Below are 26104 nucleotides of genomic sequence, written 5' to 3' on the forward strand. Positions count from 1 at the left end.
TGATCTTCACAACTATTTTTCCATAGGAATTTTTTAAACCTAGAAGCATATAAAGAAGATACTAAAAGTCATTCTTAACAATCCCTGGAAATATTTTATTTAATCCCTCATACATATGAATTTTACAAAATCATGACTATAATTATGCATATAATAGATGATCAGCAATGCATGCATGTCCTGTTCTTTTTTTAACTGTACATTGAATCTAATTTTTTAATTCATAAACTATTTCTGAGAACCATGGTATTAATGATTTTAAATCTTTTTCAAAGTTTTCTTATAATGTATATTGTTGAAAATTTATATTCTTTCTAATTTTTGTAAGGTTTTACGAATAAAATAAGGTAGGCATTTTCACATGAATAGCTCATAGTATTTGCTGAGGGAAAATTTAAGAAAGATAAGTATTAGGTCAAAGATTGGGAATACTTTTCAGGATACTGAAAAAGAGTTAAAGATTATACCAGTTTTTAACCCACTCTCCCATTTCTAACACTGAAATTTGTTGTTTCCCTCTTTTTGATGGATTAAAAAATAGCAACTACTACCTAAAGTGCTATACAAATTCAATGCAATTCCAATTAAAATCCCAATTGTGTACCTTACAGAAATAGAGCAAGCAATTATGAAATTCATCTGGAAGAATAAGAAACCCAGAATAGCTAAAGCAATCCTTAGCAGGAAGAGTGAAACAGGGGGTATTGCAATACCAGATCTTCAACTCTACTACAAAGCAATAGTAACAAAAACGGCATGGTATTGGTACCAAAATAGAAAGGTAGATCAATGGTACAGAATAGAGGACACGGACACAAACCCAAATAAATACAATTTTCTCATACTAGACAAAGGGGCCAAAAATATGCAATGGAGAAAAGATAGCCTCTTCAACAAATGGTGCTGGGAGAATTGGAAATCCATATGCAACAGAATGAAACTAAACCCATATCTCTCACCATGCACGAAACTAAACTCAAAATGGATTAAGGACCTCGGAATCAGACCAGAGACCCTGCAGATTATAGAAGAAAAAGTAGGTCCAAATCTTCACCTTGTTGGTCTAGGACCAGACTTCCTTAACAGGACTCCCATAGCACAAGAAATAAAAGCAAGAATCAACCACTGGGATAGATTCAAACTAAAAAGCTTTCTCTCAGCAAAGGAAACTATCAACAATGCGAAGAAAGAGCCTACAGAGTGGGAGAATATCTTTGCCAATCATACTTCAGATAGAGCACTAATCTCCAGAATCTATAAAGAACTCAAAAAACTCTACTCCAAGAATTCAAATAGTCCAGTCAACAAATGGGCTAAGGAAATGAATAGACACTTCACAGAAGAAGATCTACAAGCAATCAACAAACATATGGAAAAATGTTCAACATCTCTAGTAATAAGAGAAATGCAAATCAAAACCACCCTAAGATTCCATCTCACCCCAATTAGAATGGCGATTATCAAGAATACGAGCAACAACAGGTGTTGGCGAGGATGTGGGGAGAAAGGTACACTCATACACTGCTGGTGGGGCTGCAAATTAGTGCAGCCACTCTGGAAAGCAGTGTGGAGATTCCTTAGAAAACTTGGAATGGAACCACCATTTGACCCAGCTATCCCACTCCTTGGCCTATACCCAAAGGACTTAAAATCTGCATACTACAGAGATACAGCCACATCAATGTTCATAGCTGCTCAATTCACAATAGCCAGACTGTGGAACCAACCTAGATGCCCTTCAATTGATGAGTGGATAAAGAAACTGTGGTATATATATACAATGGAATATTACTCAGCCATAAAGAATGATAAAATTATGACATTTGCAGGCAAATGGATGAAATTGGAGAATATCATGCTAAGTGAGATAGGCCGATCTCAAAAAGCCAAAGGACGAATGATATCGCTGATAAGTGGAGGATGACACATAATGGGGGGGAGGGAAGGGTTAGAGTTAGGGTTAGGGAGGGGGGCAAGTATGGAGGAAGGAACTACTGTATAGAGGGTAAAGAGGGGTGGGAGGGGTGGGGGGAAGGGAAAAAATAACAGAATGAATCAAACAACATTGCTCTATGTAAATTTATGATTACACAAATGGTATGCCTTTACGCCATGTACAAACAGAGAATCAACATGTATCCCATTTGTTTACAATAAAAAAAAATAAAATAAAATAAAATAAAATAGCAACTGACAAACTGTTACTTTTTATTTCTTCAGTTACTAGTTAAATTATATATTTATTCATAGTAACCATTTATATTTGTTACTTTGTGCATCACTTCGTCATATCTTTTGCCCATTTTTCTTTCTATTTAGAATTAACTGGATAGACTACTGTTTTATGCAAAAACTTTATATTTCAGATAGCATCAGTCTATGGAGGTTTGACAGTTTATAAATTTGACTTACTAGCAAAACAGAACTATGACATATTCTTTGATGAGTAAGATACCATAATTATAATAGTGTTTCAGCCATTTAAGCCAAACAGTCATGTGCAGAATGGACTGGAAGAAGTACTTGGAGATAAATATACTAACAAGGAATTTAGTCCAGCCATCGGGTGATTCTGACAGAGGAAAAAAAAGACTAACTGTTGTGAATATCCAGAATACTCATCATATGTAAGGGCCACTCTTCAGTGAAAAAGCCTTTATAACACTTCTGTCCCACCCAGGGAAAAACATTTCTCTGATTCTTCCTGTCTTAACAAAGCAGGTGGCAAACTAAGACACTTTTGAAGGTGTCTTCCCCATTCCCTATCACCACATCAACAGGGCTGCAGTATAATAGTGTATAAAAGGCAAAAGAGATAAAAGATATTTGAGGAAAAGTTCTTTGGAAACCCTAAAGACAATAAGAGAGACAAAAACAAGAAAAAGGAATTTGAAGCTGAGCATAAAAGAATTACAGTTACAGCAAACACAAAATGCAGCTTGACTCATAGGCAGATTAACATAAAACTTATGAAAGGTCTATTTATCTCATTTTCTATTACCTGATATCTGTTACCTGTTCATCATTCCTAGTTTTCAACAACAAAATTCCTACATATGCTAAAAAGCAAGAAAAAAAATCTAAAGAGAAAAAGTAATCATCAGAACCAGATTCAATATGACACAGATTTTGAAATTATCAGAAAGTTTAAATAAATACGATTAATAAACTAAGGGCTCTAATAGGGAAAGTAGTGAATATTTTAAAATAGATGGGTAATGTAAGCAGAGGGATGGAACCTTTAAGAATAAATCAAAAAGGAAATGCTAGAAATAAAAAAATGCTGTAAAAGAGGCAAATAATGTCTCTGATGGGCTTATCAATGAACCTGAATAAAGGTCATTAAAAATGCAGAAAGAAACAAAGTGATAAAAATAAGTAAAACATCTAAGAAATGTGAGACAATTTCAGAAGGCATAAAATATGTGTAAATTGGAATACCAGAAAGAGAAGAAACAATGGAGCCAAAGAATTAATTGAAGTGAAATTGTCGAATAATTATGGAATTGTCAATATTCCATAATTAATGTCAGACATCAAATCACAGAGCCAGGAAGCAGGATAAATATCAAAAAATCCATACCTAGGCTTATGATATACAAATTGTAGAAAATCAAATCAGAGAAAGTTTTACAACTTTGAGCAAAAATTTAAAGGAAAAAAATGATACGAATTACAAGGAACTTATCAGAAAACATGCAAAGCAAGGAGAGATTAGAGTGAAATATTTTATTAGAAAAAAACCTGCTAACCTATAATTCTATATTCAACATTATACTTTAAAAGTGAAAAAGAAATTTAAAAAATTTCTCTAAACAAATGAAAACTAAGGGAATTCACAGCTAGCAGTACTTCCTAGAAAGAAATATTAAAAGTTGTTTAGGGAGAAGGAAATGATTTGTGTTAGAAACTTACATTCACATGAAGGGAAAGTGTTGAAGAAGGAACAAATGGAAGCAAAATAAAATATTTCATTTTTCATATTCTTAATTGACCTAAAGGATAATTTGTTTAAAGTAATAATAGTACCAATGTATTGGGTAGTTTTACTATATGGATAAATGAAATGAATGATAGCAATTTCATAAAGTCTAGGAGAGAGGAATTGAGAATATTCTGTTTTAAATAGCTTTCACTTAAAGTGTGAAGTAGTATAATAGCATTCAAAGGTAGACTTGGATTAGTTTAAAACACTCATTGCAAGTTCAAAGGCAACCTGTCATTTTTTAAAAATTTATAAAAGAGGAAACAAAAATGAAGTCATACATGCTCAGTTAAAATAAAAGAACGCAGAAAAAGGAGAAACAAAGAGCAAATGCAGTGAATAGAAAATAGGTACAAACATGACAGACATTAGTCCAACAAATTAATAAAATTTAAACTTAAAATATAAATTGTTTAAATATTCAATTAAAATATAAAGGTTGTGGACTGGGGAGATAGCTCAGTTGGTAGAGTGCTTGCCTCACAAGCACAAGGCCCTGGGTTCAATCTCTAGCACTACAAAAAAAAAAAAAAAAAAAATTCTAAAGGTTGTTAAGCAGATTAAAGAACAAGGTCCAACTATATGTTATTTATAGAAACTCACTTTGAAACAAAGATTTAGGTCAAGAAATTAAAGTGATAGAAAAAGATACAATGCTAACACTAATCTATAGAAAGCTGGGGTAGTTGTATTAATTTCAGAAAAATCAGATTAAAAAAAAGGGAAAATTACAATAAAATAGGAATTTACACAATATTAAAGAGGTAACTTTTAAGAAGACATACAACTCTGACATGTATACACCTAACAACAAAACATCCAAACCTGTGAGGCAACTATTGACAGAAAAACTGAAAAGGAAAATAGAGAAAACTCATTGTAGCTATCTATTTCAAAGTTCCTCTTTCAATAACTGATCAAGCAGGCCCCAAATTTGTAAGACTATAGTTGACCTGAAGAGCACTATCAATCAACATGATCTAATTGACACTTACAGAATACTTCATCCAACAACAGAATACACATTCTTCTCAAGCTTGTATCAAACAATAAAAACACATTACAACTGTACCCATAAAACACATCTTAACAAACTTAAAAGAATAGAAATTATACAGTGTATGTTCTTAGACCATAATGGAATTAAAACTAGAAATGACAGAAAAAAATAGTCAGGAAAATAACCAAATATCTAAATAACACATAACTTAAACAAAAGATTTCAGGATAAGTTTAAAGATGTTTTGAACTAAATAAAAAATTAAAATACAATTTATTAAGATTGGTGGGATTCAGCAAAGTGGTGCTTACAAGGAAATTAAAGCATTAATTTATAGAATTAAATGTAGACATTAGAAGAGAGATTTGAAATTTGGTAATCTGAGCTGCCATTTTAGGAAATTAAGAATAATTTAAGACTAACTCATCAAGCAATAAAAAAAAAAATAAAAATTAGAGCAGAAATCAGTGAAATGAAAAACAAAAGAGCAACAGAGAAAATCAACCACCAAGAGAGATGTGTCCAAGATTAATTCAACTGGTTTAGCTTAGCTCCCTTCCTTGCTGAAAAGGATAAAGATAAAGATGGACGGTCATGTCGACCACTGAACCCATCACTTAAGACAGAACTTCAACATTAGGTAACTTCTCAATCATTTCTTCGTGCATTTATTAAGCAAAAATATATTAAGTGCCTGCTAGGCCAGGTAATGCATTACATCGAGACAATTACAAAGATACTTAGGTCTTAGTTGCTACAGCATACAAAATAATAGCAACTAACATTTATTGACTATGTGATGGCGTCTATTCAAAGCACTTTTTACACAGTAATTAAATTAAACCTTACATAATATATGCCATAGGTAGTATTGTTATTTCTATCTTCCAAATGAAGAAACTGAGGCTAGAAAAGTTAAATAATTTGCCATGATCACACAGTCACAAAGTGGGAGAGGCTGACCAGCTTTTCATGACCATATTCTTTAGCAGTCGTCATGGAAATTCCCTTGAAAAACCTCTCTTTACTGGAAATCCCTCACATTAGGAATATCTTGAATTTGCTATCAAGCACTTCAACTGTAATTTAAACTCATTTCTTCCTTTTTTGGCTATGATAAGTAGAAGGAAGAAGGAGTTCTTGTAGATCTCCATATAACTTACTGTAACATATTTGAAGATCAGCAGTAAGGGATTTATAAGAGAAAAGCAAAAATATTGAACACTACTGTTAAAAGAGCTTTTTGGTATTTGAAGCTTGGCTAGAAATCCTCTAAAGAAGAGAGCTGTTTTTGACATGTATAAAGATTTTTTTTTAACAACCATCTCTCTTGTAAGTAATTAAGTACAAGTAATTACATAATTACTTGATTATGTAGCAGCACTAAAATTTTACAGGAGGTTTTTCACTTAAACTCTAGCCTTATAAAAATAATTGCCACAAGTCAAAATTATTTTCTAAATGCAGTAATTCTTTCTGCTTATAATTTTTTGAAGGGGGGTGGTGGTGGAATCTAGGTCTATTTTTGTTTAGCAAACCGAGCCAGAGAAGTGTATAATTTAATAATATGTCACTGTGTTCAGACAGTGGCTTAAAAACTTGGAATGAATCCTCAAGTTATGATGGGAAGAAACAACTAGAGGGAAAAGAAATTTATAAGCCAGTGTTACATTCTAGAGGATTTCTTCAGTCATAAAGTTCTAAAATCAACAGATTAGGATGAGAATTCTATTACCTTAGTCAAAAAATAACATTTAGAATATTTAGTTTTTCAAAATCTATCAGCAAGTAATAAGATTGAGAGACAGGAGAGGTATTAGATATAAAGAAAACTCACAAAACCTCACTTTGAGTAACTTCTGCTTATAAGCAAGAAGCTTGGGTAATATAATGTGTGGGGTTTCCCCCTCCTATTATTTCATTCTTTCTTTCTTTCCTTTTTTAAAGTGAGCTGTCTCATCATTGCAAATTTTCTCAAGTTCTTAGAACTCTAATTAAAATGTGGTAATTGGTTATGTTACCTCAATTACCATGATGCATGGACATTGATGCAAAGTGACACCAATTGAATCCCTTGGGTGTTTTACCCTGGGGCCATCCCATTTATCCTGGCCTTATTATTTTCAATTATGTGGCTAGATGGGTTGCATACTCTCAAGGCCAATAAATGTGTAAGGTTTTTCTGGACACAAGGTTCTGTTTTCAATGCAGACCTCTGGAGTGTCAGGCAAAAAGGAAAATAAATTGTGAAGAAAAAAATCCTAAAACCCTAAATTCGCTAAAGTTCAATTGCCAAAATAAAGGTATTCCAAAGTAATCCAGACTTTATCTGTTTAAAACATTTGTTTAAAAAGCAAGAGTGATTTCTTTGCTACTAACTACTCCTCTTAACAAAATAGTAATGGGGCCATTCAGAGTCCTCATGAGAGTTAAAGGGGTAAGGATACACATTCAAAAGTTAAAAGTTTTCTTTTAACTTTTAACATCAGATCTCTAACAGAGCTAAGTAGAGATGTGCAGAATACTTTTCAGATGTATGTTATCAGAAATCTGTCCTCAGCATTAACATAAAAGTAAGGTGCTATGGTTTGGATATAAATTGTATCTCAGTAAAATCATGTGAGAGACAATGCAGGAATGTTCAGAGATAAAATGATTAGATTAAGAGAGCTGTAATCTAATGGGTGACCATTTGATGGATTAATAATTTGAAGGCTTATTAGGTGGTAACTCTAGGTAGGTGGGGCAAGGCTGGAGGAAGTAGATCACTGGGAGCTTGCCTTTGGGATTTATATTTTATCCTTCGTGCTCCCTGCCTCCCACCTCCCCTTCCCCCACCCCTCAGTTTCCCAGGTGCCACAAACTAAGCAGCTTTCCTGGGTGACACTCTTCTGCCATGATGTTCTGCCTTATCTCCTATCCAGAGTAATGAAGTCAGCTGACTATGGACTGAACCTCTTGAAACTGTGAGCCCCAAATATACTTTTCCTGTCAGGTATTTTGTTCACAGCAATGGAAAGCTGACCGACACATAAAAGCACTCTGAAATGATTATTCAGTATTTGGAATAAGTTGTTTTCTGCTGGGGATACTATTGGCATTTGTGGGAAGTGTCTGTTTAAAGGATTGGTCCACTCATTTTTGTTATCTTCCCAGACTCACCCATTCAACGTCAGTGGTATCCTCAGTGGTTTTGAACAACCCCTGTACATTCTCCTCAAATAGCTGGGAAAAAAATAGGGCATTATCTGGGAACATCACCAATAAATATAAAGTGATACTTTCTCAAACCAGTTTAATTTTCTGAGAATGATCCTTGTGCCTTTACCAGCTTTTCTTAATTTTAGCTTTAGATTTTTGAAAACTAAAGAAAATTTCTGTCCTTTTTCTTATTAGTTTATGTCTTGATTTGGTTTGCCTATCTCCAAATAGGTAGAGCATTGAATTGGGAAAATTTGAAAGAAGGCATACTTACAGAGATCTTCTAAACCTGGCAGAGCTGGAATTATTTATGGCAGAACTGCAGGCTATTCCCAGTCAATACCCGAAGAGCCTTATGTTCCCAACAGTTTGGATGTACTTTTTCAACTGAGCCTCATCCATATTTTAACTGCCAGATAATTTTTTCCTGTATTTTTGTCTTTGTGTTTAAGACATTTTTACCTAGAATTCATTCTATTATTTTAAAAATACTTTTGAAGTAAAAAATATTGAATGATGATATATAAAGACCTTATCTAAAGCAGTTCATTCATAGAAAACATTTGAAAATCTAAACTTTACTAATAACTTATTGTATTTGAGTTTAAGTTTTTATTTCAATTATTCAAAGAAAAAACTTTCACTCAATAGCTTTACTTTTTTCATTCAGTGATTTCTCATTGTTTGGTTTGAAATTTTCCCAAATAATACCCAAACTGAATTCCATCCATGAATTTCTTCTGATGAATCCAATCATTTACATAAGAACTGATGGATGAATGTGGAGGGAAGTACTGGCCATATTTTCAAAAGGTGTTCCCTAACTGAATACAATCTAGCTGTAGTCTTCAGACAACATGCATGAATTCTTAGAACTGATCAACTAATAGAAAATAGCCTATTAACAGAAATTACTATGATGTCATTTCATTACATGATTCTTCTTGTATTCATTTCAAAAAGAAACCCACGCAGTTTCCAATAAAAAGAAAAAATAATAGAAGTCATTATTACAGAATATAGTAACCAACCAAAGAAGTCTTGGTTGGAAGAAAGTCAAGAAATGTTATCAATAAATCTTTAAGAGATAAAAGAGCTTGAAGTTCTAGAATAGATATACCTGAATCCAGATCTTCCATACTAGCAGTATGATCAGGGTATTTTATTTAATCTTTCATCAGCAGTTGTTATGAAAATTAAGTAAGAAAAGTGGTCATAGTGACTGGGATATGTTACATGCCTAATAATATTAACAACATAACAGCCCTATTCTCTTGGTGATGACACTTGGAATATACTACCTGACTCTTTAAAGGGATCTTTGCTAAAGTATTAAAATAACAAAATTAGTATAAAAATAGAAAAATATGGAGAAACATATTTTCTCACACTCTATGACACCCTCCTGTGTTAGCAATTTTGTGGGTTCCCCTGAGGGAATTAGTCTATACTAGACTGAACCTGTCCAGAGAGAGAGAGGTTTATTGAGATGACATTTGAAATAATAAACTTGATTTGTGGTATATACAAATCACTGCTGGAAAACTGGCCTTACTACAAATCCCATGAATGTCAGGAGTTTCTGTGAAGCATGTGTGAATTTAATAACTAAGAAGCCTCATGTAGTTAGAGGAAATGCTTAAATAAGTGTCAGTGAGCTCTCAGTGATCAACCAGCATACATGGCAGCCCAAATTCTCTCTTATTTTCTCTAGCACTTTGAAAGGGAAAATGTTGGCATAGTTCTCTTTCTTGACATTCTCACAAGAACTTACTGATTTTTCTAGAACATTTAGATACGGGTTAATTTTTGTTGGTTAAAAATTATTCATATATCAAATGGCAATAAAGGAATTTAATCCATAATTTCCTAAACTATATTGGAGATGTAGAATCACCTAATTTCCAAATCTTGTTGGCTTAATTTGTATTTATAAAAATTTTTATTCATTTATTTACAGGTAGTTGCTGGGTATCTTAATGGCAAAATACCTGCCTAGTTGTGAAAACCCTGGGGTCTGTCCCTAGCAAGGCAAAACAAAACAAAATAAAACCTGAAGATTTCATCTTAGAGAGGCAGCTTGGGATATTTATTCAAGACATGGACTTTGTAATCAGAATTCCTAGGTTCAAATCCCACATCAATTATAAACTAACAGATAACTTTGGACAAGTTGCTGAGTTGTTGTTTCGTTTTGTTGCCTCAATTTTTTTCTTGTGCGAAATTGAAAAGATAAAAATAGTGTATATTATATGGTTTTTAAGAATGTTAGGTGACTCTTAGTACATCAACTACTTAAAACAGTGCCTGATACATATCAAGTGCTATGTATTAGCTATTGTTACTATGTTTGGCTTTTCAGGAAAATTATTTCCATTTTCATTTACTTACTCTAGGGCAAGGATACCCACTGCCAGGTTTCAGGGTAGTCAATCAACCCCTTTGTAATTAACATTCTGAATATGCTTATGTAAAATTCTGAATATGTTCATGGGTTTTTAAAACAGTTTTATTGTGGTATAATCTGTGTAAAATAAGCTGCAAATATTTAAGATGTACAATTTTGTTCTGATATATGAACATACAAAATCATCACCTATAATCAAGATCATGACTACTATCACCCCCAAAATATTCCTCATTGCCTATTTTAATTCCTTTAGCAGTCACGAAAATTGTACCCTATGATTTCTTTCCAATTTTTTAAACATTTTACATTAAGGTCAAAGCTCACAATCTGAGCACATAGAAACTCAATTGTTCCAGGATCATTTATCATTTTCTCCATGAATTGCCTTTTTACCTTTGTAAAAAACCAATTGATCACCTATGCTTATTTTCTGGAATATCTGTTTTGTTCCATTGATTTATTTGTTCACTTTGGCACCAAGTTTGAAGACATAGTTTGATTATAAGTCTTGATATTAGGAGGTGCAAGGCCTCTAACTTTACTGATCTGTATCAAAATTGTTTTAGCTATTCTAGGTCCTTTGCATTTCCAGATGAATTTTATAATCAACTTACAAATTTCTGCCCCTCCAAATCATTGAAATTTTCATTGGCATTTCATTGACTATACAGATAAATTTGGTGAGAATTGATATCTTATTGATGCCTTTTGATCCATCAATACTTTTAGATTATTGTTAATTAGGTAATTTATTTCAGCAATATTTTGTTGCATTTTTGCACAAAGTTATTTGGTTAGATATATCTCTAAGCACTTCATAGGTTTGCAGCTATTGTAAATAGTATTATTTTCAATTTCAACTTCTGATTTTTCATCAAATAGTACGTAGAATAAAATTGATGCCCATATATCAGTGTGAAGTTGATGGAAATGAAAATGTACATCCTTGTTTTGTTCCTAAAAACTCAGTCTTTTAATTCTAAGGTTTCTTTTTTTTTTTTTTTTTTTTGACTTTTTTTTTTTTTTTATTGTAAACCAATGGGATACATGTTGTTTCTCTGTTTGTACATGGAGTCAAGGCATACCATTTGTGTAATCCTAAATTTACATAGAGCAATGTTGTTTGATTCATTCTGTTATTTTTTTTCCCTTCTCCCACCCCTCCCACCCCTCTTTACCCTCTATACAGTAGTTCCTTCCTCCATACTTGCCCCCCTCCCTAACCCTAACTCTAACCCTTCCCTCCCCCCCATTATGTGTCAACCTCCACTTATTAGCGATATCATTCGTCCTTTGGCTTTTTGAGATTGGCTTATCTCACTTAGCATGATATTCTCCAATTTCATCCATTTGCCTGCAAATGTCATAATTTTATCATTCTTTATGGCTGAGTAATATTCCATAGTATATATATACCACAGTTTCTTTATCCACTCATCAATTGAAGGGCATCTAGGTTGGTTCCACAGTCTGGCTATTGTGAATTGAGCAGCTATGAACATTGATGTGGCTGTGTTTCTGTAGTATGCAGATTTTAAGTCCTTTGGGTATAGGCCAAGGAGTGGGATAGCTGGGTCAAATGGTGGTTCCATTCCAAGTTTTCTAAGGAATCTCCACACTGCTTTCCATAGCGGCTGCACTAATTTGCAGCCCCACCAGCAGTGTATGAGTGTACCTTTCTCCCCACATCCTCGCCAACACCTGTTGTTGCTCGTATTCTTGATAATCGCCATTCTAATTGGGGTGAGATGGAACCTTAGGGTGGTTTTGATTTGCATTTCTCTTATTACTAGAGATGTTGAACATTTTTCCATATGTTTGTTGATTGCTTGTAGATCTTCTTCTGTGAAGTGTCTATTCATTTCCTTAGCCCATTTGTTGACTGGACTGTTTGAATTCTTGGAGTAGAGTTTTTTGAGTTCTTTATAGATTCTGGAGATTAGTGCTCTATCTGAAGTATGATTGGCAAAGATATTCTCCCACTCTGTAGGCTCTTTCTTCGCATTGCTGATAGTTTCCTTTGCTGAGAGAAAGCTTTTTAGTTTGAATCTATCCCAGTGGTTGATTCTAGCTTTTATTTCTTGTGCTATGGGAGTCCTGTTAAGGAAGTCTGGTCCTAGACCAACAAGATGAAGATTTGGACCTACTTTTTCTTCTATAATCTGCAGGGTCTCTGGTCTGATTCCGAGGTCCTTAATCCATTTTGAGTTTAGTTTCGTGCATGGTGAGAGATATGGGTTTAGTTTCATTCTGTTGCATATGGATTTCCAATTCTCCCAGCACCATTTGTTGAAGAGGCTATCTTTTCTCCATTGCATATTTTTGGCCCCTTTGTCTAGTATGAGAAAATTGTATTTATTTGGGTTTGTGTCCGTGTCCTCTATTCTGTACCATTGATCTACCTTTCTATTTTGGTACCAATACCATGCCGTTTTTGTTACTATTGCTTTGTAGTAGAGTTGAAGATCTGGTATTGCAATACCCCCTGTTTCACTCTTCCTGCTAAGGATTGCTTTAGCTATTCTGGGTTTCTTATTCTTCCAGATGAATTTCATAATTGCCTGCTCTATTTCTGTAAGGTACGTCATTGGGATTTTAATTGGAATTGCATTGAATTTGTATAGCACTTTAGGTAGTATGGCCATTTTGACAATATTAATTCTTCCTATCCAAGAACATGGAAGATCTTTCCATCTTCTAAGGTGTTCTTTAATTTCTTTCTTTAGTGTTGTATAGTTCTCATTGTAGAGGTCTTTCACCTCTTTTGTGAGATTGATTCCCAAGTATTTTATTTTTTTCGAGGCTATTGTGAATGGGGTAGTTTCCCTAATTTCTCTTTCTGAAGATTCATCACTTATGTATAAAAATGCGTTGGATTTATGGGCATTGATCTTGTAACCTGCTACTTTACTGAAATCACTTATGAGTTCTAAGAGTTTTCTGGTGGAATTTCCAGGTTCCTCTAAATATATAATCATGTCATCAGCGAACAGGGATAGTTTGAGTTCTTCTTTTCCAATTCGTATCCCTTTAATTTCTTTGGTTTGTCTAATTGCTCTGGCCAGAGTCTCAAGAACGATGTTGAATAGAAGTGGTGAAAGAGGGCATCCCTGCCTTGTTCCAGTTTTTAGGGGGAATGCTTTCAGTTTTTCACCATTTAGAATGATATTAGCCATGGGCTTAGCATAAATGGCCTTTACAATATTAAGGAATGTTCCCACTATCCCTATTTTTTCTAGTGTTTTGAGCATGAAGGGGTGCTGTATTTTATCAAATGCTTTTTCTGCTAATTCTAAGGTTTCTGAGAGACTTTATGAGGAAGGATATAGATTTTGTCAAGTGCTATTTCAGCACACATTAGGATAATCACGATTTTCCTAAGTCTATAAATACAGTGTTACATTTTTTTCCAAATGATTTTCCAAATAATTTGTATTTCTAGGAAAAACTCCACAATTATATATTGTTGATTTCATGTGATAAAATTTTAAGAATCTTTTTATCTATATTAATTAGGAATTTCAGTCAGTCTTTAGTATTCTTGATTGTCTTTGTCTGGTTTTGGTATATAGGTAATACTTGCCCAAAGAATAAGAATGGAAAATTTTACTTCTTTTCCAATTATCTGGAAGACTTTGCATAAAATTAGTATTTCTTCCCTTAAACATTTAATATAATCCATCTAAAGAGCCATCTGTTCTTGGAGTTTTCTTTAAGGGAAGGTTTTAAACTAATAGTTCAATATATTTGGTAGTTACAAAGTTATTCATAATATTCCCTTTACATTCTTTTAATATTCGTAGAAACTACAGTGATGTCTGTTTCTTATACCAGATATTGATTTGTCCCTTATCTCTTGTTTCCCCTAATCAGTCTGACTGGAGGATTATCAATTACATTAATCTTGTTTTTAAAATCCAACTTTTCACTTTGATTTTTTTTTTTTCTCTATTGGTTTTCTATTTTCTATTTCAGTGATTTCTGTTCTGATCTTTATTATTTCCTCTCTTCTACTTTGAGTTTAATTTGTTTTTCCTTTTCTAGTTTCGAAAGATAAAAGCTAAGATCAATGTTTTGATGGCATTCCACATCAAAATGTATGTGCCGTTTCTATTTCTATTCAGTTCAAAATATAGTTGGTCCTCCATAGCCATCAGTTTGGAATCAACTTCATATCAAACACACTGAAAAAAATTGCATTTTCAGACTTATTTTATTGTCATCATTCCCTAAACGATATAGTACAACAACTATTTATATGCATTTGCATTGTATTAAGTATTACAAGTAATCTAGAGCTGGTTTAAATATTCAGGAGAATGTGCATAAGTTATATGCAAATACTATGCTATTTTAAATATTTTTCTATTTCTTTTTAATTGACATAATATTGTACTACCATACTCTTTTATACAAGGATTTTGGCCATCTTCAGAGTTGTATATCTCTGGGGGTCCTGGAAATAATTCTCTACCCCACCCAGTGAGGACTGACTTTCTAATTTACCTTTCAAAATTTTCTTTTATCTCTGTATTGTATATAAGTGTGTTACTTATTTTCCATATATTTGAGGATTTTTCAAATGTATTTCTATTATTTATTTCTAAACTAATTGCATTATGATCAGAGAACATACTTCGAGGATATAAATTCTTTTAACTTTAAAAGACTTTTGTGACTTAGAAGTCAGTTTTGGTAGATGTTCTGTGTGCACTTAAAAAAGAATGTATATTTTGCTGTTGTTGGATGACATGTTTTATTAATTAACTTGTTTATTTTTATTTTATGTATTTAAGATGTGCAAAATGATGTTTTCTGTGTGTGTGGTGCTAAGGATTGAACCCAGGGCTTTGCGCATGTGAGGCAAGCACTCTATCAACTGAGCTATATCACCAGCCCCAAAATGATGTTTTGATATAAATAATGAAGTGATTACTACAACCAAGCAAATTTATATATCCATCATTTCACATAGTTACCTCTCTTTGTGAATGTGTATATAGAAAGTACCTAAAATCTACCCTTTTAATAAATTTCTAGTATATAATGCAATATCATTAACTACAGTCTTCATGTTGTATAATAAATCTCTAGATTATTCATTCTACCATAACTGAAACTTTGTATTTGACCTACAGCTTCCCATTTTCCCTGTTTCCCCACCCCAACTCCAGAAAACCAGCTTTCTATTCTGTTTCTACATTTTGTTTTAAGATCCCATGTGTAAGTGAAATCATGTAGTAATTTTCTTTCCATGTCCTCTAGGATTCTCCATGGTGTTGTAAATGGCAGAACCTCCTTTTCTAAGGCTTAATGTTACACTCACAATTTCTTTTTCCATTCATCCATCAATGGATACTTTCACTTTTTTCACTGTCTTGGCTGTGGCAAATAATGATGCAATGGACAGGGGAGTACAGATGTCTTAATGAGGTGGTGACTTAATTTCTTTTGTGTATAAATCCAGAAAAGGGATTGTTGGATCCTATAGTAATTGTATTTTCAATTACTTTAGGAACTTCCATACTGTTTCCCACCGTGGCTGCACCAATCTATTTTCCCACCATTGGTAAACAGGTTTCTTTTTTTCCATACCATCACCAACACTTGCTATCTATCTTTTGGATGAAAGACTTAGTTGAAGTGTTTCAAATGCCCATTAGGTCAAGTTGGTTTATAACATCATCCAAATCTTTTACATTTTTACTAACTTTCTGGCCTATTGATTATTGAGAAATGGTGTTGGAATCTCTGCCCTAACTTGTCTCTTTTTCTTGTCTCTGCACAGGTGTATTAGCTTTTGCATAGTACGTTTGTAAGGTCTGTTTTAGACATTTAATAATGTCATTTTCTCTTGATTAACAGGAACTTTTCACATTAAGAAATGTCCTTCTTTATACCTTATGATATGCTTTGCTCTGAAATCTGTTTATTCTTAATATAATAATATAATATTAATATTTAATATAATAGCCACTGACTCTATTTTGATTAGTGTAATCTTAGCATTTTTTTTTCATTCCTCTTCTTTTAACCTACTTTGTCTTTATATTTAAAGTGGATTTCTTGTGGACAACATATAGTTAAGTCTTAGGTTTTTTACCCAATCTAACAAATTACTTTCTTTTAATTGGAATTTTAAGTTCATTGTTCATTTCCATTTAATAGGATTATTGCTACAGCACTTAAATCTTTCATCTTGCGTGTGTGTGTGTGTGTGTGTGTGTGTGTGTATATATATATATATATATAGAGAGAGAGAGAGAGAGAGAGAGAGAGAGAGAGAGAGAGGGAGAGAGAGAGAGTGCTTGTTATATCTGTTTTGTTTTGTTTTTGGTATTGGGGATTGAACCCAGGGGTGCTTAACTGAGCCATATCCCCAGCCCCTTTATTAAGAAAATATTTTATTTAGAGATAGGGTCTCACTGAGTTGCTTAAGGCCTCACTAAGTTGCTGAGGCTACATTTGAACTTGTGATCTTCCTGCCTCAGCCTCCCAAGTCTCTGGGATTTCAGGCATGTGCCACTGCCTGGCATTACAACTGTTCTTAACTTTCTTTTTCTTCTTTTTCTGGATCGAGATTTTTTACAAAATGATTTACTTTATTTCTTTTGCGGGCCTACTTGTTACAGTTTTTTTTTTTTTTTTTTTTTTTTTTATTGTGGATTTAGAGGATCACAGTGTACTTTTATCTTATTACAGTCTATCTTTAAAGGATATTATACCACTTCACATAGAATAAAAGCCAATACCATTTCTTGCTTCCTGGCCTTTCTCGTATTGTTGTCATATATTTTACTCCTACATGGTATAAATCCTATAATTCACTGTTATTATCTTGATTTCAACAGCCTATTACCATTTAAAGAGGTCTAAACAATATAAAAAGTTTTATTCACTAATCCACATGCTTACCATTTCCACTGTTCTTTATCCCTTTGTGCATATCCAGGTTTCCATCTGGTATCATTTTTTATTTTTATTTATTTTTTTGCTCAAGGACTTCCTTTAAAAAGTCTTATAGCATGGATTTGCTGTGATGAGTACTTTCAGATTTTGATATTTAAAAAATCTTTATTTTTATTCCTTTTTGAATGATATTTTCTGTGTGTATAATCCTGGGTTAAGTTATTTTCTTCTAATATTTTAAAGGTGTTGCTCCTCTATCTTTTGCCCTTAACATAATTTCTGATAAGAAGTCTACTACTCTGCTTCTTCTTATTCTACAAATAATGTATTTTTTTTCTTTTAGATGCTTTTAAGATATTCTCTTATCTCTGGTTTTAATCAATTTGATTATAATGACCACTGGTGTATTTTCTGTTTATTTTATTTGAAGTTTGTTGAGGTTCTTGGATTTGTGAGTTTATAGTTTTCATCAAATTTAGAAATTCTGAGTATTTTTTCTTTTCTCTTTTTCTTTTGGGGGGTGGTGAAAGGGGTACCAGGGATTGAATTTAGGAGCACTTGACCACCAAGCCACATCCCCAGTCCTATTTTATATTTTATTTATAGACAGGGTCACTGAGTTGCTTAGCGACTTGCTGTTGCTGAGGCTGGCTTTGAACTTGTGATCCTCCTACCTCAGCCTCCTGAGCTGCTGGGATTATAGGCCTGCACCGTGATGCCTGGTTCTGGCCATTTTTTCTTCAAAACTTATTTGTCCCTTCCTCCTTTGTTTTAGTGATGCTAACTGTATGTATATTGAACTGACTAAATTTTTCTCACAGCTCACTGATGCTGTTTTTTGTTTCTTTTGGGGTAGTTTCTATTGCTATATTTTTAGGCTTATGAATTATTTCTTCTGTGATGTCCCATTGGCTTCTAATCCTATCCTGGGTGTGTGTTTGTTTATTTTGTACTGGAAATTGAACTGAGAGCCCTCTACCACTAAGCTACATCTCAAGCCTTTTTACTTTTTATTTTGAGACAGGGTCTTATTAAGGTGCCAAACTTAAATTCAAATTTGCAATCCCCTGCCTTAGCCTCTTTTTTCTTTAATATTTTTTTAGTTGTAGATGGGCACAATACCTGCATTTATCTATTTATTTATTTTTATGTGGTACTGAGGATTGAATCTAGTGCCTCACATGTGCTAGGCAAGCACTCTACCAGTGAGTTACCACCTTCCAGTAATTGTAGTTGTGTGCCTCTCCAAGGACTCCAGTGTATTTTTTAATGTAAGTAATTGTAGCTTTAATCTTTAGAAATTTTATTTCAGGTAGGTATCTTCAATGCTTTTAGCTATTATGCTCAATATTTTTTTAGCATCTTGAATATATGGAATGAAAGTATAACTTTTAATGTTCTTATCTACTAATTCTATCATTTATATTATTTCTTGATCCATTTATTTTGGTTGATATTTTTCTCCTCATTAGCTAAATTTTCCTGCTTTTGTTTGCATGCCTGGTAGCATTTGATCAGATGCCAGATTCTAAATTTTATGTTGTTGAATACTGGGTATTTATATTGCTATAAATATTCTTGAGCTTTATCCTGAATATAGCTAAGTTATTTTGAAAATGTTTGATCCTTTCTGGTCTTGCTTTTATATTTTTGAGAAAGACCAGAGCATTATTTAGTCAAATTTTACTCAGTTATTGAAGCAAAATCCTCCTTAACACTGTATCACATACTCTATCACATGTTCTGTGGCTTTCTTATGACTGAAAAGAAAGGGAACTATTCCTTCAAAGCTTGTAGAAGCTTTTTGTTTTTTAATATTTGTTAAGATTTTTATTTGTAGAAGCTTTGAAGAACAATTCATAGATTGTTCTTTCTTATCCTTTCTGGTGACTCCTTCTGCTGAAGACTCAAGAGGATCCATTCTGCAAATATTTATCAAACACCTAGTACGTGCAAGGATATCACAGGCCCTGAAGATACAGAAATAGAAGTTGGAATCAGTTCACTCTATTCTTCCATCCCTTCCTGAGAGTGACTTTCAACCATTTTTTTAAGCACAGAAGAACTTAATTTGCTATCTTCGTCATCCAAATAACCTATGTATTCAGCAATGGTGAGCCTTTGTCTGTAACTTGTATCTATCTCTACATAGTAACTTGAATCTCTAAAAAACAGTCCCCACTTCTCAAAGCTAAAACTTGCCTGTACCATAGAAGTAGGATAAAAATGCCTACATTTGGTCTGTAGAAATCTAGTCCAGTATCCCTTATCATATGATTTCAAACAAATCCTTAATGGAAACCAGTTTGTATCTTCTAAACCAGTTTGAATACTTCCAAATGTCAGAACTTTCCCTGCTGCAGCTGGATTTTGCCCAAGCTTATTATCACCAATATTGAACTTACAGGCTTCAAAGCTTAGAAAAAAATATTGATAACCTCTTGCCCTTCCATATACTCTCAAAAAAGGAAAAAAAAAAAAATAAAGAAAAAGAAAAACATGCCAGTTAAATAGCTTCAAAGCAAACAGGTCATTTTAAGAAAAGACATCCAATTATGTAGACTCTGATTACTGGTATAATTTAGAAGTCTTAAGAAATTCAACAACTTCAGCTCAAAACAATGAAACAGAAATGTTGAAGGGAAAATCACCCCTAAACTCAACATAGCTACAGATGCAAAGAACAAGAAGGTTTACTGATTCACTATTCCTTCTGTTCAGAGTCCCTAATGCCAAAGATCTGAAACTAAATATTAAAGCAAATACTGCTTTGTAAATTAGAATTCATAGGAGGAAGCTATTTTTCGATGACAAGATTTTTACATTTGATTTTTCAATTTTTTGAATCCTGAACTTTCCACAGACATAGAACTGAAAATATAATCCTATAAGGAAAACTTTCCATTCTATGTCATACATATTTTGTTTATGTAAGTCAAATATGAGAGCTGGCCCTTCAACCAATAGCCACTGATTTTGAGGTCATTTGGGGAATACGATCTTTTTATCAATAAATTATTTCTCATAAGAATAAGAAGACTTTCTGAACAATACATTTTGTACTATAATAAAACAACTTCTAGTCTTATTTCTTTCATCTAGCAACAGCTTGAAACTGTGCGCAATTTGGAAAATCCTAAAAGGAATGACTACCCCCATTGTGATCATGACATTAAAACTCTAAGAAGAAACTTGCCAGTTCTCAGCAATTTAACTCTGTTAGAAGGAGCTACAAGTAGAAACGATGGGGGATTCACATACAAATAGATGGTGTTAATCCATATCAAGTAAGGGAAAGGTAAGCAATATACATCAGGTCACCGCATTGTCTGCCAAACACATAGGTTGCTCAAGAAACTGAGAGTGTTAATTCACCTCCTACCAAAATACTCATGGGGCATTTTTTATGATTAATGAATATCTTCATTAATGAAGGAATGACTGAAAGAATTAAAGGCTTAGGTGGTAAGGTGAAGTGAAATCTCCACTTGATTTTTTAAAAAGAAAGACAATGAGGGGAACAGTTGGACCATTTGAAGTATCTGCACTCTGTATCCTATTAATAAACTAAAATAAAGGAATAAAAAGGGAAATGGGATATCCTAAAAGGCATCTCAGTAAGACAAGTAACTCTTGTGTTATCACAAATGGAGTTTCACTTAATGGGTGAAACTAATCTTTAGTTAGCAAAATCACTTAAAAGACAAATACATTTTCCAAGCTGTGAGAAAATTATTTTTTTCTAAAACATAATCCAAGAGACAATTACACTAAAAAAAAAAAAAAGCAATTCACTCACAGATTCCTTTCCCATCTTCTTTTGTAGTCGTGTTTGCCACTGGACAGCTTGCATGACTATGGCTTCCCACCTTCTTTCAAGATTCACAATGATCAGCTGCATGGGCTGGTGGTCTGCATTCAGATTGCAGGTCTCACGGTCATCCAGTAGATGCTGGCATAATCGCAAAATGGAAGCCACTCCTCGACGTCGCTGCTTTATTTCACGACAGAGGGACTGCAACACAGAGAAAGACCAATATCTGAAAGTTTACAGGGCAGAGTTCTCTAAAACATGAAATGCTCACTTCCACCATAATTTTGAATTTTAATGATAAGCTAGTTAGAAACACAGGACAAGAAGGGCCCTGGAGTCTCTATAGACAGCTAACTAATGCTGGAGAAATTAGCTTCATTCTTTTCCTCTTCCCTTTTTCACTTATTTCTTCCTCTAAAATGTAGGTTCCCACCTTGACACCTAGGTAATTAGCAATTTCTGACCTAATGAAGTAAATTATTTAGGGCATGTGAATGCCAAACAGATTGACATGCTTTCTCAAGGTCAAAGGAAATAAAAAAGATTGAAATATCCTCCACAATAAAATGGACTTTTTCCAAATTAATTTCTAAATTCTTTGAAAAGAACAAGTTCAGTTTTTTACTGGCTGAGAGTAAATTAAATAAGGGTGCAAATAATTTTTATATATAAAAGCTATTATCTGAAAAAGAAAAAAGATAAACGGTATTTGTCTTCCGAAGCTTGATTAACAAAGCAATAATGTTCTGAAAACAGAAATTAAGATACTGGATTATTACTGCACAATTTGTTGGTTGCTGTGTTTCTTTTAATAGACATCACACTATTTAAGAAGGATATGCACGCATCAAAATAGCATTTTGCCCCCAGAAGCATTTGTATTGCTGCAGTGACCCTAAGCTGAACAATTCAAGCAAAATAGTGGGTACACATGTCTAAAAATATTATATCCTTTCTTTGCCTAAGGATAGTGTGTAAGTGATATTCTAATTCAAAGCCTTCAGGAGAAATGATGATTATATCCACAAACATCACTGAATTACTAATCTCCCTCTACTGCCACAATTGGACTGTTCTAACAGTTAACAGATTGCTTATTAATCAACAAGGGTAAACAAGACAATGCAATTTCATTTAGTGTGAGAGTTTTAATGCCTGAAAGTATTTGTGCTTAAAATGTTAATCTAGATAAGGCTTCATTAGAAGAAGTCTTAAAATGATTAAGTGCAGTTCATTGAAATGTGCATGGAGTAGGGGTAGTAGATCAGCAGGTGGACATTTCATACAGATGTTCCACTTATTGATATAATGCATGCTATAGCCATTTAAATGACCGTAACTCAGTAATAGCTGGAATTCTATTATTTCTATAATGAGAGAACCCTGTACCTTTAATATTTCTGAATTTTAAATAAGGTGAATGACAAATTCCTAAACCTCTATTTATGGCAAAATATGACGAGGAATTTTATTATTCAATTTATACCACTGCAGTAGTTTCAGTTACGTTTCCTGGATTTACCCTTATTTATTTTCCTACATTTCATTACAATTTTCCTATATAACTCCTGATATAAACACCAGGTCTGACAAATTTCTTTAGTGATACTATTCATTAGTTCACTGCTAATTGAAGGGAAACTCCTAGACATTCAAAGATAAAATTTGAGAGCCCATTAAAGCAACAACATTGTTTCCATCTCCTCCTCCAATTTTGACAGCTGTCCCTTCTCAATCCACATGCATATTCTCTCTCTCTCTCTCTCTCTCTCTCTCTTTCTGATACACACACACACACACACACACACACACACCCTACACATCCTATACACTGTTACTCAACAACAGCTGTTGAGCATTCCAACCTACAAAGTCCACCTCATACTTGTCAATTTTTTGGCCCAATACTGAATACTTCAAGATAATATCACCAGTTGAAATTGGTTCATATGCTTCCTAAGGAAATGCATACTGAGAATTTTGCTTTTTGTTTTGTGGTTAATTTATTAAAAGTAAAGGGCAGGAAAAATCAAAAGAGATGTTTTGTGTCATGGTCCTGGATTTTTAAAATGACTCTTTGAAGTTAAATAGAACAGTTACTGCATTTTTCAATCCAACAAAAAATCCCAAAGTTCTTAGCCTAAGGAAAATTTACAATGAATTGCAGTAAAGGTGTATATGGAGTCAGCACAGGCCATACAAGGTAACATCTGCAAGTGCCCATATGGGCTTCATTCACCCTCACAGGCATTTTTGAAGTTCTGAAACAGGACACCTGAGGTTGCTAGGGGAAATTTTTATAGATATCATTGGCCATAATCTTTGTAAGTATCTAGAATATATCAAATATCTAAATATTCAGAAAACCCCCACCCCTCATCTTAATTTACATGAATTAAGATGAATATGGTGGTTTAAAAATGTAAAAGCAGTTACTATTGATATTCACTATCTGATTTTTGGATCTTCACAATTCTACACTTTTTTTAACTTTAAATATCTAAAGGGTTTAGTCTACATTCTGGATTAATAAGTTATTCTATATGTGTACTCTTCAAAAGGAGAGGAAAATTGAAAATTTTACATGGTCAAATATTTTCAGTACTTTTTTTTAATAGGAGTTATAACTGACAAAATAACATTCTTCTACACAAATGTGTTTCCATGACAACATTAAAATATACAAATTTATTTATAATCACAAACACATACAAATAAAATCAGTGGATTTGATGGTGATGTTTCTCAGAATCAGTAGTTTACATTACTTCCATGATAAACTATGCACAGAGAAATGATAAATATAACTACATAAGATTATTATGACTATTTTTGTCTTACATTTCAGAGAGATGTGCTTCTAAACAGAAAACCAACCTAAGCAATTTAAGTAAGGCACAGACATAAGACAAACTTGTCTTTATCTCCCTCTTCTCTGCTACTCTGACCTCCTCAAATATGTACTGCACCTGCAATTTGCAAAGTACTCTTTCAGGAATGAAGGTTTCAAAAATGAACAAGCTACTGCTCCTTTCCTCAAGGAGCTGAAAGTCTACTGGAGGTGAACTATACCAACAAGTATAACCATAAATTCAGTATAACACAGAGATGGAAGGGACTCTGTGCAGGTCAATATTGGAGGAACTAATGAAATCTTTAAGGAAATGGTAGAATCCAAAAGGTCCAAGATAAAAGATGGGTGATAGTAGTTGTAGGGATAGAAGACCCAGAGACATATGAAGGTGGAAAACAAGCTTTAACAACTAGCTTTGGGTGCTTCATATGTTGGGAAAAATAAGAGAACAAAGTGGATGGAAAAGGAGTTATAGCATAGAAAAGTTTGGAATGCCTTCTATTATTGGTAATTTTGAAGCATTCTCCTTAATATCTAATGAGGTCATACTGGTTCCTATGCATGGTCATATTGCCCTCCCAGAGAAGTATAAGACAAGAAGAGGGAAAGGAAATTCAAAAGAAAGAAAAGTATAACTAATATCAATATGTCAAAGAAAAGTTTTCCAAATATATAGCTATCTTTTGGTACCCTTTTGGCAATTTATTTCTGCAAGGCTACCTCTGTTAGTATAGAGGTCAATTATCTTAGCGTCATCTCAGAAACCCAATGGTTAGGGTGTAGTTTGGTGTGCTACTTTTAAATTTCTAATGCCCCTTTCTATTTACTTATGTTTCTATTCATTTTCCTCCTTTTTCTAAAAAAGGCAGATTTGCTATAAAAATGAGAAGCATAAAAAATAAAATAAAAATTCTTACGTCTATTTTTCCTTTACAAAGATCAGATCTACACACTCTAAACACATTTTTTCCCATGGGAAGGGCTCACATTATAAGAGAGTTGCTAACAGGAAGATTTTTGTTTTACATTTATAAGCTGTCGATCTGATTTCTAATTCACCAGTGGTGGTTTACAAGGGTGTTTTTTGGTTTATCTCCTGACATCCTTGGTCAATTTTTCAACTGTTTAAATCATTCATATACTGAATCAAACGTGACAAAATTATTACTGATACTGGATTCAGTATAATGTCATTGAAGGGACTTTCAGTGCCGCTATTTTATTCTTCATTATATCTCAATTGTATCACAAATGCTAATGTTTTACATAAAAATATTATATTTACTTGTAGGTACACGTACTTGACATTGAACAAATGTAATCTACTTCACATGAAGATGTAAATGAACTTACAATAAAAAGAACAACTACAATTAGTTCAAGAACTGTTAAAATAAATAAAAGAGAGAGATGAAGAGGAAAACAATGGTTCAAAAACACCAAAACTCAATATACATTAAAAACAGAAAAAATTCTGAGAAACTCCACAAAATTTGTCTCCAAAATCTCTTATGTAATTTTATTCAGCATACTAATTTAATATCATTAGGTAGGTCAATATAAAAAAAGTGATAGGACTTTAGGTAATATGAGATTTGAAATGGAAACTATGAAGCAGTTCCATTTATAAAGGCAAACATTACTTCTAGATTGATCACTTATTTACCAATACCTATTTTTTTAAAATTTGTTCTTTCTAGTTAAACATGACAGTAGAGTGTATTTTGACATATTATACATGCATAAGAATAAGCATAACTTGTTCCAATTAGGATTGTTGTTTATGTATATGATGTAGCATTATTTTGTTTTTAAATTTTCTTTTTAGTTGTAGATGGACATGATACCTTTATTTTTTATTTTTATGTGGTGCTGAGGATCAAACCCAGTGCCACACATATGCTAGGCAGGCGTTCTTCCACTGAGCTACA

At 33.2% G+C, this 26104-nt stretch overlaps 1 protein-coding gene across 2 annotated transcripts in view; it reads right to left on the bottom strand.

The window, feature by feature from the left end:
* AKAP6 (A-kinase anchoring protein 6) overlaps positions 1-26104 on the bottom strand; it is a 481595-nt gene that overhangs the window by 36168 nt on the left and 419323 nt on the right. For both annotated transcript variants that reach the window (XM_079127203.1, XM_079127204.1), the window contains exon 12: positions 21305-21520. In XM_079127203.1, coding sequence (XP_078983329.1) covers positions 21305-21520 — 216 coding nt within the window. The remainder of the gene's footprint in view (positions 1-21304; positions 21521-26104) is intronic.

Source organism: Sciurus vulgaris (assembly GCF_902686455.1).
Source record: "Sciurus vulgaris genome assembly, chromosome: 2".
NCBI classification, from domain to species: domain Eukaryota; kingdom Metazoa; phylum Chordata; class Mammalia; order Rodentia; family Sciuridae; genus Sciurus; species Sciurus vulgaris.